Below are 14,253 nucleotides of genomic sequence, written 5' to 3'. Positions count from 1 at the left end.
GCATGTGACTTTCCTGGGGTCTTGGTACTTCTGCCTTCATGGGCCCTTCCTCTACTTCCTCCATTAAGATATAGTAAAGATTATCTATCTATCTATCTATCTATCTATCTATCTATCTATCTATCTATAAAAGCCTAAGTGACCATTGCAACTGAATGGACGATCAAATAGACTGCGTGGAGTGACCAGGCCAGCGGGGGGTTAGTGAGGGGTAACCAAACAACTGAGCCGCAGCTGCATGGGGTGTCCAGGCTGGTGAGGGGGGCAGTTGGGGGTGACCAGGCCATCAGGGGGGCCAGTTAGGGGCGATCAGGCAGGCAGGAAGGTGAGCAGTTAGGAGCCAGTGGTCCCGAACTGTGAGAGGAATGTCCAACTGCCGGTTCCATGAGAGTGAGCCTAAACCTGCAGTTGGACATCTCCCGAGAGGTCTCAGGTTGGAGAGGGTGCAGGCTGGGATGAGGGGACCCCCCTACCCCCATGCACTAATTTTGAGCACTGGACATCTAGTATTCTATAACTGTGTTGATCTATGGGCCAATATAATCCAGATTGGATTATATCCTTCTGATTTTAAAATATTTCTGTGGGTCCCTAAAAGTTTTGGGGGTCATAAGCCTGTACGTACCATGCTTAAGGGGTAAGTCAGCCCTGATACAGGTGGAGGGGCCATCCTGGCCTGGCTCCAATGCTGTCTTTTGGAGCAGTGTCGAGGGCACACAAAAACAAGGGGTGGGTTATGACCAGCTGACCCTGCTCTAGATGACCAAGATGAAATTAGCTGAGAGGGGCGTGGCTAGAGGTGAGGGGGGCACCTAAGAAAAGACATGGTCACCCGTGACTGGCAACCCCTACAGAGAGGTAGGTCTCCTGTCAGGTCCTGCCCTCTGGCCCTCACCTTTTTCCCCCCTAATTTCCATATACCTGTGGAAAAGTATATAAAACATGTGCACAATGTAATGCATTATCACGAAGCAAACACTCATCCAATCAAGAAACAGCACTGGCCAGCACTTCCAGAGGTCCCTCTTGACAGGCACACTAACACCAGGAAAACCAACTTGAGCAGTGGCATTGATGAAGGAGGTTCCTCTTGACCTCAAATCAATCCTATTGCCTCTGAGGCTCATTAGCCTCCACCTATTAAAAGGGAGAAATTAATTTATGGGGCAAACATGTGTGTGTGTGTGTGTGAGTCAAGTCTCTTACCTGCAGCTCGCCTCCGGAGTTCAGGCTGCCGCAGGCAGCGGGGAAGGCTGTGCACTGTGCCAACCCCAGGGGCATCCCTTACACAGAACACGGTGTGGACGGTGCCATGTGGGAGTGCACAGTGCCCTGAGCAGGATGTGAGCAGAAAAAGTCACCTGGATCCAGACCACATTTCAACTTAGCATGTGGTCTAGATACACAGACCTTCATTGCTTGTACATGTTTGGGGAGGAGGCTCCTCAAATTATTTAAGTGTTCTTGTTAGCCCTATAATCAGACATCCTTTTAGCTCAACAAGCTAGATTGATTGAGTCTGTATTTGGCAATCAAGAAGATTTTATAGGATCTTCTTTGAGTGTGTGTGGGAAGAGTGCGTGTAGTGAAGGTGGGCGGTGATTACTTTTTGAACATCCATTCTCTTTATCTGGGATGTATTTATAAAAGGAAACAGCTAGATATACACTGAGTGGCCAGATTATTATGATCTCTGAACGCATAATAATCTGGCCACTCAGTGTATATCCTATATAATAAAAGGCTAACATGCAAACTCCTTGACCAGGAGTTCAACCAGCAGGCCGGCCGGCCAACTGCCCATGAGCCCTCCCCTTGGCCAGGCTGGCCGGACCCCACCCATGCACAAATTCATGCACCGGGCCTCTAATACACACACACACACACACACACACAGACACACACGCAGACACACACACACACATACAGAGTGGCCAGATTATTATGCATTCAGAGGTCAGAATAATCTGGCCACTCGGTGTATATGTGAGATGTCCAGAATAGGCAAATCCATACAAGCAGAGTAGATTAGTGTTCCCAGTAGCCCCGGGATTCTTTTGGGGGTGACAAAACGCTTCTGGAAGTAGATGGTGGTGGTGGTTGCACAACTCTAGATACACTAAAAGCCATTGAATTATACAATTCAAAAGGGTGAATTTTATGGTGTGCGGATTAGTTCTCAATAAAGTTATTATTAAAAAAAAAAAAAGTGAAGAGATGCTCTGTATTGGCCTCAGGGCACCCCTGGAACTGTCCTCGTAAAGAAGGAACACTCTGAGCTCCAGGCATGATTGTCTTTCTCCCTGAAGGCGGAGCCTGGGACAGCTGTGCCCTCAGACCTGAGGTCGTTCATCTGTTCCAAACCACCCTGAGAGCCCCCAAGCTGTCATCTCCATCTCGGATCTTGCTCCAAATCATCCTAAATCGGCTAAAATCCCGCCCAACAGATATATTATTTCGGGGGGGAAAAATCAGGTTTGAGACTGATTTGATACATTTTAGGATTCTCAGCTCTACTCTGAAACGCTGAAAAACCAGTGAGGATGCATGGCTGTTTTCCTTTATTAAGAGGCGGACGTTTGCTTTCAGATGAATGAAGCTCTTCCCTCTCCCTGTGCAGACTCTCTCACTGAGCCCCAAGTAAAGGGGCTGCAGGTGGAGGGTCCTGACATTGGGAGACAGACCACAGCCCCCGCACTTCAGCCTGCCTTTGTCCCGCCCCCCCACCTCGGAGTGTGGTAAATAGGGGTCCACCTTGGGCCAGGAGAGCTCACTCCTCTCCAGAAGGCAGGGCACTGTTGGGAGGTGCTGCTTCCTGGATTGCAACTTGGGAGGAGGTAGCTGAAGAGAGGCAGGCTCGTGTGGAGGGCTTCTTTTGAGAGTGAGGGCATTCACGTGCATCCTGACAACTGTTCATAAAGCCCAGTTCCTGCTAAGCCGCCATCCAAATATTTTTAGAACGCAGGTCCAAAATGGGCCCACTCCCCTACTCCACAGGCCTGGGTGGGCAGAGGAGCCCAGGAGTGGAAACATATCTTCTGTCTCTTCAGGAGCATGCCACGTGGGCCCGTACGCAAAGGGACACAGGCGGGTTCGGAAACTCTCCTGCCGCTCACTCCGTGTCTGACTGGAGAGCCAAGGCTGACAGAGTACGTGCCACGTACCAGGTGCCTTTCGGAACACTTTACATGAACTCCTTTCCTCCTCACAATGGCCTATGCCATTGGTACAATTAATGTTCCCATTTCAAGACGAGGAGACTGAGGCACAGAGAGGCTATTGTGCCCAGGGTCACAAGCAAGCAAGTGGCAAAGCGGGGACTGGACATGGCTTATGCCATTCACAGGTGTCATCGGAAGTCTCTCTGAGCAGGCTCAGGTGACCCCACAGGTCAGTGCTTACTGCGCAGAAGCAGCTGGTCAACACCAGCCGGGGGAGGCAGCTTCCAGGATTGCTCCTCTTGATATGGCTTTGTGAGAGCGGAACCACCACGTACTAATCTCAGCCTCAAACACGCTCCAGAACAGAGAATCAGGGCAGCTGTGCCCCATAGCGGGTACCTACATCTCATTAGCAACAAGCCCCATCAGGTCCTCGATCTGGGCAAACTCCCTCCTCATCCCTCTGGGCCTTACCTAGAAATTAAAATCACATTGTCCATACAATACGAAGAGCTGGGAATGTCCAGGCCAGATGAGGACTCGTCCCGTCAGGAGCCCCAGGGTGTGGAAACTGGCCTTTAGTGTGAGCTTGTAGGAGCATCTCATTAGTAGAGGTTTCTAAACTCCCTAATTGTGCTGGAATGTGGCGTCACTTGAGATGGGATTATATATAAAAGAAAGGGCTGGGTGTGGCGGGGATGATGGTGTAGGCTCGGGAACTGCCTGATGCAGGGACTCCAGAGAGTAATTCTATGGAGCTTAGCGCTTGGCTCACCGCAGTGCTCAGTCCAGGCCCGCTGACCTCGTGGTCTTAACAGAACTTAACTTTGTGGAGCCCTGCTGGTGTTGAATGGGAGACGCCCAGAAGCAGCTGGTCAACACCAGCCGGAAGCCAAATCAGTGCCGGCCGGCTGCGGCTTTGCCTATCGGAACGGGCCTAGCTGCCTCAGGGGTGCTGCTGGCCAACAGCTAGAACATCAATCACCTCCGTCACCCACAGGCCCTTCCCCAGGAAGCGCCCCTTCGGACATGCCAGTTCAACACACAAGACAGGAAGAAAGGAAGGCGCAGATCCTGGTAGAAAGTGTGTTCATTGTTGAAGACTGCTATGTTTAAGGCAAATGTCACACAGACAGAAGAGATGAACGGCACTTGAACAGTACTTAGGATGCGTTACAAGAGAATTGGGGTGGGGAGACAGCTTCAGACAATGAGTGGGATTTTTTCCGGCCAGGTCACTCCCGGTCTGATTGCTCTTGTGCACAGAGAAACAGACAGGAGATCAGCACCTACTCCGTCTGGGGGGAAGGGGCGTGATCACCGTTGGGAAGAACCCAGCTTCAGGATGGGCACCCTCTGTACTGCATTTCCAGGCACAGCACAGACAGCGTGTCTCACTGTGCAGCTCAAATGTCCTTGTTTTGTGAAACCCACCATTAGAAACAGGAAAATTGGGATGTCAAAGCCATTCAACTTGCAGTTAGCTCACCTCTATCCAAGCTCAAACTTGCATAAACTATAGTGCGCGCGCACACACACACAAAATACAGCCATAAATCTGTGGAAGAGGGAAAGACAAACTATACTAAAGCCTGAGAAGCAGTGAATGTCCATTTGCAGTTTGTAATCCATGTGATTGTCTCCCCCTTTGAAAACGGAAGGGTATCAGCTAGCTCTAGCCAGTGGGTAATTCTGAGACACCTCAGCTCAGTTCAGTTCCTGGTCACTCCAGGCCTCACAGGAAAGGGGCGTGGCTTAGCTGGCTTAGAGATGTTGGGGAGCTGGGTTAGCTCAGTGCCTCATGGCTCCTCCTCACCCCATCACTTCTGCTTAGGCTCCGGCCTCGTTTATGATAGAGGAGTTTGACCGTCTCTGTCCCATCCACCCACCCTCATCGCAATGGGACACACATCACAAAATAGATCACCCAGGGCCTGGGTGACAGCAAAACCCCAGCCACAGGGAAAACAAGGCGATGGCTGAGGGTGAAAGCTGGGGGGCTTTGATGGCCTGTTGGGGGGTGGCAGGAACGGTGCCTGGGTCTGGGACGCACAGGGAAGTCGGTACCGGAAATGCGATGACAGGTGAGATGGCTAATTCGTAAGATCTTGGAGGACATCAGGAGAGGCTGCCTCTGCTGCTGCTGAGGAACTAACTGCACAGAGAACGAGCGAACAAGAGCGTGAGGAAGTGGCTAATGCACAGAAAGCAAAGCCCCAGTCGTAAAGGTGTCTTCACCTGAAGACCAAGGGCTTCGTGAAGAGAGGTATCACTTAGGTAAAAAAAAAAAAAAATCTCAGGCCGGTTTGGCTCAGTGGTAAGAATGTCAGCCCATAGACCAAAAGGGCCCAGGTCTGATTCCAGTCAAATTGCAAGCTCGATCCCCAGCCCTGGTTGGGCGCTTGTGGGAGGCAACCAACTGATGTGTCTCTCTGTCTCCCCACTCCCTTCTACTCTCTCTAAAAAATCAGGAGAGGAGAAATATCCTTAAGAGGATTCACAACAACAAAAAATAGTAGATGGAGAAACCAACCGGGGTCCTGCATCAGAGGGGATGACGAGGAAGTTACAGCATTGTCAGAGGCCCGGGTCATGAAGCCGCAAACTTCCCCAGGGCTGGGGGGAGAAAGGGGACGTGTGTGTGTGTGTGTGTGTGTGTGTGTGTGTGTGTGTGCATCCTGTCATGGTTATGTTGCTTCCCTTCCCCCTGCAGGCTGCATTCCTGCTCCTTCCTTTGATCTCCGAGTTCACACTGTTGACTCAATGCCTCTGACCAGAGAAGCCAGCAGTCCCACCACCGTCTGGAGTATTTCTAACTTGACAGCGTGCAGCACCGCCAGTCCACCAGCAACCCTTGAACCAGAAGCCAGCGGCACCTAATTGTAGCACAAACTGTAACACCCGGAGTCCCAGCTCAGCGAATTCCATTCAAGGCGAAAGAACTTGGGAATGTTCCAGTCATGAAGGCTCGCAAGCAAGGCAATGTGACAGATGACTGCAAACCCCCTACGTTTGCCTGGAAAGCAGTGGCGGGGTGCAGTTGAAGGGCACCTCTGCATTTTCCCACGCTTTGACCGGCAGGTCCCTGCCAGCCTGTTGTCTCCCCCAGCCTGGCCGCTCCAGGGCGTGCTTCCGACAGACCCTGGTGCACGCACATGGTTGCATCTAGATGGGGGAATCAAGCTGAATGTCCGTGACCTTAGTCCTCAGGAGCCAGTTCTGGCTGGAAAGCCATTGCCTGTGCCGAGAAAGGGATCCTCACACCGCTGACTGGGCCAGCGCATTGCCCGGAGGCTAAAGTCGGTGAGGGTGGTGGGCACTGCCACAGGCCGGCAAGCGGGGAGCCCAGCCCCGTCACAGGACCGACTCCTTGGACTCCAGCTCCACGGCGCAGGCAGCAGCGGGGCCGCCCGCCGGGTTCTGGTGTGTCACCAGCGGCGACGTCTCCTCCTCTGACTTGCAGTTGGGGACGGCTTCCACCTTCACCTCACTCAGCTCCTGCGCCCCCTTCTTCTTCATCGCCTTCTGGTTCAGGTGGTGGAGGATGCCCGCGCCCAGGGCGTCGCCCTCCACGTTCACCACCGTGGTGGTCCGGTCCCTGGTGGGAAGAGAAAGGCAATGCCACTGGCAGCCACCCGGGGGCGGCCCCACTACAGAGGCCAAGGCCATGGGGAAGCAGTGACCCTGTGGGCCCTGCTCTTTCCCAGAGTGCACGCTGCTAAGGGCCTAAGGCTTCGCTACTCTAAGCGGCCTTCCTTGTAATTGTCTTTTCTTAGGAAAGTAATAGATACTCATTGTAGAAAACTTGGGGCGTGTGGCCGAAACCGGTTTGGCTCAGTGGATAGAGCGTCAGCCTGCGGACTGAAAGGTCCCAGGTTCGATTCCGGTCAAGGACATGTACCTTGGTTGCGGGCACATCCCTGGTGCGGGGTGTGCAGGAGGCAGCTGGTCGATGTCTCTCTCTCATCGGTGTTTCTAGTTCTCTATCTCTTTCCTTTCCCTTCCTTTCTGTAAAAAAAAAATCAATAAAATATATTTAAAAAATAAAAATAAAAACTAAAAACTTGGGGGTGGGGAAGATAAGTATAAAGTAGAAAACAAAAGTCACCCCCCATGTCACAAGTCTGAGTGAGCCAGTACTGCCATTCTGATGGTTTCCTTCCAGTCTCTTTCTACGCATGCATTGTGGGTCTAAAGATGCCATCCTCTAAGGCAGTGTTTCCCAACCTTCTCTCATGATGAGAATCACCTGGTGGAGTTGTTAAAACACAGATTCCCGGATCCCAACTAAGAAGTGCTAAACTAGAATTTTTGAGAACATATAGGTAAAATTGCATACCTAACTTAGTGCTCTGTATATAAATTCTGTCTAAGAGCACTAGTTAAGTATGCAATTTTACCTATATGTTCTCAAAAATTCTAGTTTAGCACTTCTTAGTTGGGATCCGGGAATCTGTGTTTTAACAACTCCACCAGGTGATTCTCATCATGAGAGAAGGTTGGGAAACACTGCTCTAAGGTACCTAGAGCCGAGATGGACGATAGAGTAGATATGGTTTTGTGTCCAGTAGTTCTCCTACTCCAACACTGCATCTCTGCTGAATGTCCATCTCCAGATACTCTTCGTGGCTGGGGCAACACCCGGCACAGAGACTAGCACCGCCCTTTCCGGAAGCCCGTCTCCCCCTGGATTAGCCCGATAGCCATCCTCCCTCCTGGAGCTCAGAGGAAGTGCCCTGCTTTCCCACGGGCCTGGGACTCTCCCGTGCGCTGTGCATCGGCCAGCCCAGTCTCCGCCACAGCCTCGGTGCGGGTTCTGCGACTGTTCCCGTTCCACAGGTGAGCCGGCAGTCCTGTCACACGGCTAGTCATGGCAACCGCTGGGACTGGAACCCAGGTCCCTGGACTCGGAGGCTCCTTTTCTTATCCACGTGCTCTCCTGTCCAACACTAGTCCTTCTAGCTAACCTTCCCTGTAACATAGGGATCGTCCCTACCTGAGAAGGGTATCATGCAACACTCCAGGAATCCACACTCAGAAACTGTTCTCCACCTACAGGAGCTTTGCCGATGGCAGTCCAAAGCACATCTCCTTCCTCACACCTCCCCCCTGAGCCCCAGGCATTCCCGGGAACTGCGTTCACCTTCCCTCTCCGCACAGAAACCACCCTCGGGGCATTGCTGGCCAAGGATTGTCCTTCCCAAAGGCTCCCTGCACCCACGGCTATGACTCCCGCAGAACCAACAACTCCCACAGATCTTAGTGGCTCCCACCCCCACCCCGAGACCCATGCTTTCCGGGATGCTCTGAGCGAGTTCTCGGTAATAACATTGCCTGGTCACCCAGGAGCCTCTGACTCATGTTGTTTACTTGTCCCAGCGCTAAGTGCTGTCTTGCCAGCTCAACCGTGGGCTCCTTCCCAAGGCAGGGAAGTGTCTCCACGCGCCTCAGGCCCAGCGGAGTGCCGAGCCCCTGGGGAGCTCCATACAGACCCTCCTCGGTTCGATGCCCTCAGGACCTGCTACTCACACGATCCAGTCCACGGCCAGGATCAGGGAGAGGTCGTGAGTGGGCAGCCCGATGGCCTCCAGGATGATGGCGATGGTGAGGACGCCTCCGGCCGGCACGCCCGCCGCTCCGACGCTGGACGCGGTGGCCGTCACGCTAGGGATGGCACAGCAGGGTCACCGCGAGCACAGAGCCCGCAGGGGGCACAGAGAGGGGCGGAACGCGGCAGGCAGCCGCGGCGGGGCAACGGAAAGCCACGTCACCCGCCCGCCATCCTGCCGGCAGAGCCTGCGAGAGACATCGCACTCTCTCCAAGTAGTGGGTTCCCGCTGTGCTCACTTCATAGCGGAGATGACTTGTGCTGGCGGGCGGGCGGGATTGGTCCTTATCAGGATTTCCCCAAGGAAATCACAGAAAATCCCTCAGGCCCTCACCGGTTTGGCTCAGTGGATAGAGCATCGGTCTGTGGACTGAAGGGTCCCAGGTTCGATTCCGGGCAAGGGCATATACCTCGGTTGCGGGTACATCCCCCGTAGGGGGTATGCAGGAGGCAGCTGATCAGCTGATCGATGATTCTCTCTCACCGATGTTTCTGACTCTCTATCCCTCTCCCTCCCTCACTGTAAAAAAACAAAACAAAACAAAAAAATAAAATAAATAAAAAAAAATAAAATAAATTTAAAAAGAAGAAAGAAGCAATCCCTCAGGTTCTGACCCAGGCCTGTGGGGTGAGGAGGGCGGGGTGACTCACAGGATGGTGAAGATCTGCCCCGCCTTCAGCTCGAAGTTGTTGAGCTGGGCGATGAACACGGCGGCCACGCACTGGAAGATGGCCGCGCCGTCCATGTTCACGGTGGCCCCGATGGGGAGGATGAACCTGCTGATCCTCTTGTCGACGCCATTGTTCTCCTCGATGCACTTCATCATGGAGGGGAGGGTGGCGGAGCTGGGGATGGGGAAACGGCCGACCCTGTGAGAACAGGGCTTCCAGGGGCCACGTATCGCTCGGCGCGGGCCCTGGACGGGAGCCACAAAGCACCACCCAGGCTGCTGGCTCCCTCTCCCGGGATAAAAAAGGAAAAGCACGACGGTTTTAATGTTTCTGTCACCGCACAGGGTTTTGTCAGCTCCCAGAGCGTTCAAAACCAGACTCCCCACATGGACCTGCTGTGTTCTTTACCCAGATGCACCCGCTCCAAACGTCTCAAGAACCACGCGGTACCTTGTGGCACAAAAGGTTCTCAAGAGAACAAAGAACTGTTGACTCCATATGTGCATCTCCTCTTTTGAATCCCCCCCCCACAAAAAAATTAATAAAGTACAAGGCCAAAAAAACCACGGTGATTTCTTTTTTTCTGTTGGGCTCAGAGAAGGTGGAGAGAGTAACTGTGTTCACAGATGTCTGGGTAGCGGAAGCCGTCCTCTCCGACGGCCGCTGCGGGCATCGAGGAGGGCGGCTGGCGCAGCTGGGGAGCAGGCTTGTTCCCGTCTGAGCCAGAGAACCTCACCTCCCTCATCCTTTCCACCGCCACTCCCCGGCCATGTGACTAGCCCTTCGGGATGGGAGGAAGCATACAGTGGAAAGGCAAAGGCTACACATGAGAGGGAAACAATGTGCTGCCATCCTTGGAAAGTTTTCTTTCATGTATTTATTTAGAAAGCCCCCGAAGTTGGTTCCATGGTGTAATGGTTAGCACTCTGGACTCTGAAAGCCCCCGATTTTTTTTTTTTTTTATTTCCAATAACAACAGGCACATCTTTTATGCTAAAATAGATACTCCTGGAGAGCTGAGCAGGCATCCCTCACCATGATGCCATGGTCTTATTTTCTAAGGCATGCATCCAGAGGGAGAACTGGACAGGTAACATTCTAGAAGCTTCCCTACAATGCATTTTCTTTCCCTCAGGCAAAGGGCTTACTAATTTGGGTGAGGACCCACAGTGCCTATGGCCCAAATAATGATCAGGTTGACTGTCAAGGAGCCAGAAGCAGCAGCAACAAGGCAATTCCTCCTTTCAGCAATCCCAGAAATCCATTTCCCTAAGAGCTGTGGGGCTGATTGGTTTTGTGTCCAGCTGTTCTCTTACTCATTTCAACACCACGTCTCGGCTGAATGTCAGTCTCCAGATGCTCTCCGTGGCCGTGGCAACACTCCCGCACAGAGAATAGCACTGCCCTTTCCAAAGCCGTCTCCCCCTGGATTAGCCCGATAAGGCCCATTTAGAGTTTTCCAATAATTAAGTATTTTAAGAGGCCAGTTGTGCCTCTACCATCGGGCTCCCCTGGTTTCCTATCAACACAGCTCAGCGCCACCAAGGGCACCCGGAACCCACTCACCTGGAGCAGGTGGCAAACGCTGTCGCAAATGGTGTGAGGAGGCCCAGGAGGAACTTGAATGGGTTCTTTTGGGTGAAAACAAAATAAATAAGCGGCAGGACAATTCCTCCGTGAATAAAATGGCCCAAGATAGATGTGAAGATGTATTTCCCAAGCCTGGTCACCAGCGTGACAATGTCCTTCATTTCCACAATCTTGCTTCCAACCAGGAACATGATGCCCACAGGGACATACCTAGGGCATGAGCACAAGGTACCCATCAGAAAGAGTGATGTGACATGGGGGCTGGGAGACGCAGGCCCTTCCCCACATACCACGAGGACTTTCAACTAGGCTGTCGTCATTTCCCCCTTGGACAATGGACGGCAAACTGCGGCTCGTGAGCCACATGCGGCTCCTTGGCCCTTGAGTTTTTTGCAAAGGCCAGCTTAGGAGTACCCTAATTAAGTGAATAACAATGTACCTACCTATATATTGTAGTTTAAGTTAAAAAAAATTTGGCTCTCGCCGAAACCAGTTTGGCTCAGTGGATAGAGCGTCAGTCTGTGGACTGAAAGGTCCCAGGTTTGATTCTCGTCAAGGGCATGTACATTGGTTGCAGGCACATCCCCGGTGGGGGGTGTGCAGGAGGCAGCTGGTAGATGTTTCTAGCTCTCTATCCCTCTCCCTTCCTCTCTGTAAAAAATCAATAAAATATATTTAAAGAAAAAATTTGGCTCTCAAAAGAAATTTCAATCGTTGTGCTGTGGATATTTGGCTCTGTAAACTAATGAGTTTGCAGACCACTGCCCTACGATGACTCTGAGAATGAAAGGGATGTGCCCATTGTACAGACTGTGAGACTGAGTAAAATGATCATGTCACATCTCCATGGGTAATGGAATTGGGACCAGAACCCAGGCTTCTTTCCCCTGGGATATATGATGTTCTTAACAGGCGGATGTCACCAAACACATGGACTCCCAAGGGGAAGGCAAGGAACTGCTCAAGCTCAGAGCCGCTGGGAATGCAGTCTGACTGTTAGCTTTGCTTAGGTTTGTTCTGAAAACTTCGAAACACAAAAGACTTAACACCTGTTTTGTAGACTTGAAACGAGGCTGGGATTTTTGTGAGGTTTAAAATTCCTTGTGATTTGGAAAACATGATTCCGCAGGAGAAAGTCATTAACGATGAATGACCCTCTAGGGACACTCCTGGAGCGTGGAGATTTTTTTTTTAATGGCAGGATGGACGGAAGGACGGGAAGTAGTAAACCAGGGGAGCTACAAAGAACCAAAGTCAGTTGTTTTGAATTTAATCTCAATTGAGGAAGAATTTTAGAACCATTGGCTTTTTTTTTAAAATAAATTTTTAAAAAATTGATTTTTAGACAGTGAGGGAGAGGGAGAGAAACATTGATGTAAGAACCAAACATCAATCGGCTGCCCCCTACTGGAATCAAACCTGTGACCTTTCAGGTCTGCAGGGTGAGAAGCCAGGTCAGTTCCCTCCTTCAGGTGGACAGAGGGGCAGCGGTTGGGAGGGGGACCTCTGGGTGAGTGTTTCCTTTGTGATAATTCATTAAGTTGTGCACATGTTTTAAGTACTTTTCCAAAGTACTTTTCTGTAAGTAATACTTCATAAGGAAAAAAAGAAAAGTGAAGGCTAGGGGGCAGATCCTGGCAGAGATCTACCTCTGTGTAGTGTGGTTACTAGTCACTATGGTGACCATGTCTTTTTTCATCCAAACTTTGGGAAGATTTTAGACAAAACAAAACAAACAAACAAACAAAACCCAGGAAAAGAACCTGGCCTGTGTGATGACAACACTTTTCCTTCCTGGAACTGTTTCTCTCCCCAGAACAACAGTCATCTGAACAAAGTGTCATAAGACCCAGCCTCTGGAATGCTGGTTGAGCAAGAGAATTGGGTTGAGCAAAAGAAACCCCATCCGCGGGGGCTCTGGACTTGGCCTCCCACCCAATTCCAAACTTTCCCACCAAATTCTCTCCTAACGCCAGCTCAGCTGCCACCCCAGTGCCACTGAGAGAGAGAAGTTCTGGGATGGTTAAGGACTGACAGTTAGGAAAAGGCTTTGAGTGTGAAAGGACAAACTAGTTTCCTGATAATGAGAGGACAGAAGCTAAAATCCACATAAATCTGGTTTGAGTGAAACAGCAGGATGAAGCTGACGAGGGATGACCATTGGAATTGGTATGATTTGAGGGATCAGGTCAAAATTGTACCTTTTAGCCAAAAACCAATGTAATAATTTTGTATTAAACAATTACACTTTCATCGATACTACCTACAGAAACATTTAGGTAAAAAAAAACCACACACACACACACACACACACACACACACACACACACACACAAGGCTATTTCAAGTTTACATATGCGTGAAGCTGTCCTCCTTGTATTGATATACGATATAGTAAGGGCCCCCTCTGAAGTTTTAGGTCCATCTATGGTATCAGTTTAAGATAACATAAGCCTTATTTCACAGAGCAGATAGCAAACTTCTGGAATTCATTGCTCCGCAAGACGCTATGGGCATCACATATAATAGGAGACTATGGTAGAAACCCATAAATAGATCACTGATGATAGAACCATATCGAGTCCCGGTGAGTGCAGAGGAAGTAACCGGTAACCATGCCCATGGATGATTCTCTGAGGTCCTGGACAGGAGGAGACACTGCCTCCACCTCCATCACACCCTGTACCAGGACCCACCTGGGTGCCCCAACCACGTACAGAGCCCTGGGCCAGGTGGTGACCCAGTGGTGACCTTGAACAGCAGAGTCGAGTTCTGTTCTGGATGGAGGAGAGATAAGAGGGAGGGCAGGCAGCTGGGGGGAGGGCAGCCGTACTCACCACATAATCCATGACACCAGCACCATCGTCACCTCGTTGAAGGCATTGAAGAAACGGATGAGCTCTTCTCCTTCGGAGCCCAGTTTCCTTAGGGCCACTCCTAACACGAGGGCAAAGAGGACCAATCCTAAAATGTTCATCCCTTCGATCTCAGTGCCAATCGGGATCTGTAGGACAGTGGACATAGGGTCCAAGTTTACAACCTGTGATTGTGAAGGTGCATTTGCTTCGTGTCTCCACCAGGCTGAAACACTATGCCCAGAATGAGGAAAGATTGGCATTTTCTTTAACCTTAAGTGATTTCACAAACCCAGGGGTAGGCAAGTCAAGGGGGAGATGTAGTGTAAGGATGCAGAAAGTCGGCAAACATTTCACCTAGTTGCTA

At 51.1% G+C, this 14,253-nt stretch overlaps 1 protein-coding gene across 1 annotated transcript in view; it reads right to left on the bottom strand.

Annotated features, from left to right (window-relative positions):
• Nucleotides 1-4,233: 4,233 nt before the first annotated feature.
• SLC1A4 (solute carrier family 1 member 4) overlaps nt 4,234-14,253 on the bottom strand; it is a 28,017-nt gene continuing 17,997 nt past the window's right edge. The window contains exons 4-8 of the mRNA XM_036435526.2: nt 13,869-14,035; nt 11,008-11,241; nt 9,421-9,615; nt 8,691-8,825; nt 4,234-6,759 (exon numbers count right to left, since the gene is read on the bottom strand). Of these exons, the coding sequence (XP_036291419.1) occupies nt 6,516-6,759; nt 8,691-8,825; nt 9,421-9,615; nt 11,008-11,241; nt 13,869-14,035 (975 nt within the window). The 3' untranslated portion in view covers nt 4,234-6,515. The remainder of the gene's footprint in view (nt 6,760-8,690; nt 8,826-9,420; nt 9,616-11,007; nt 11,242-13,868; nt 14,036-14,253) is intronic.

Source organism: Pipistrellus kuhlii, unplaced genomic scaffold (assembly GCF_014108245.1).
Source record: "Pipistrellus kuhlii isolate mPipKuh1 unplaced genomic scaffold, mPipKuh1.p scaffold_m20_p_13, whole genome shotgun sequence".
NCBI lineage: Eukaryota > Metazoa > Chordata > Mammalia > Chiroptera > Vespertilionidae > Pipistrellus > Pipistrellus kuhlii.
This window is presented reverse-complemented; position numbering and strand designations above follow the sequence as displayed.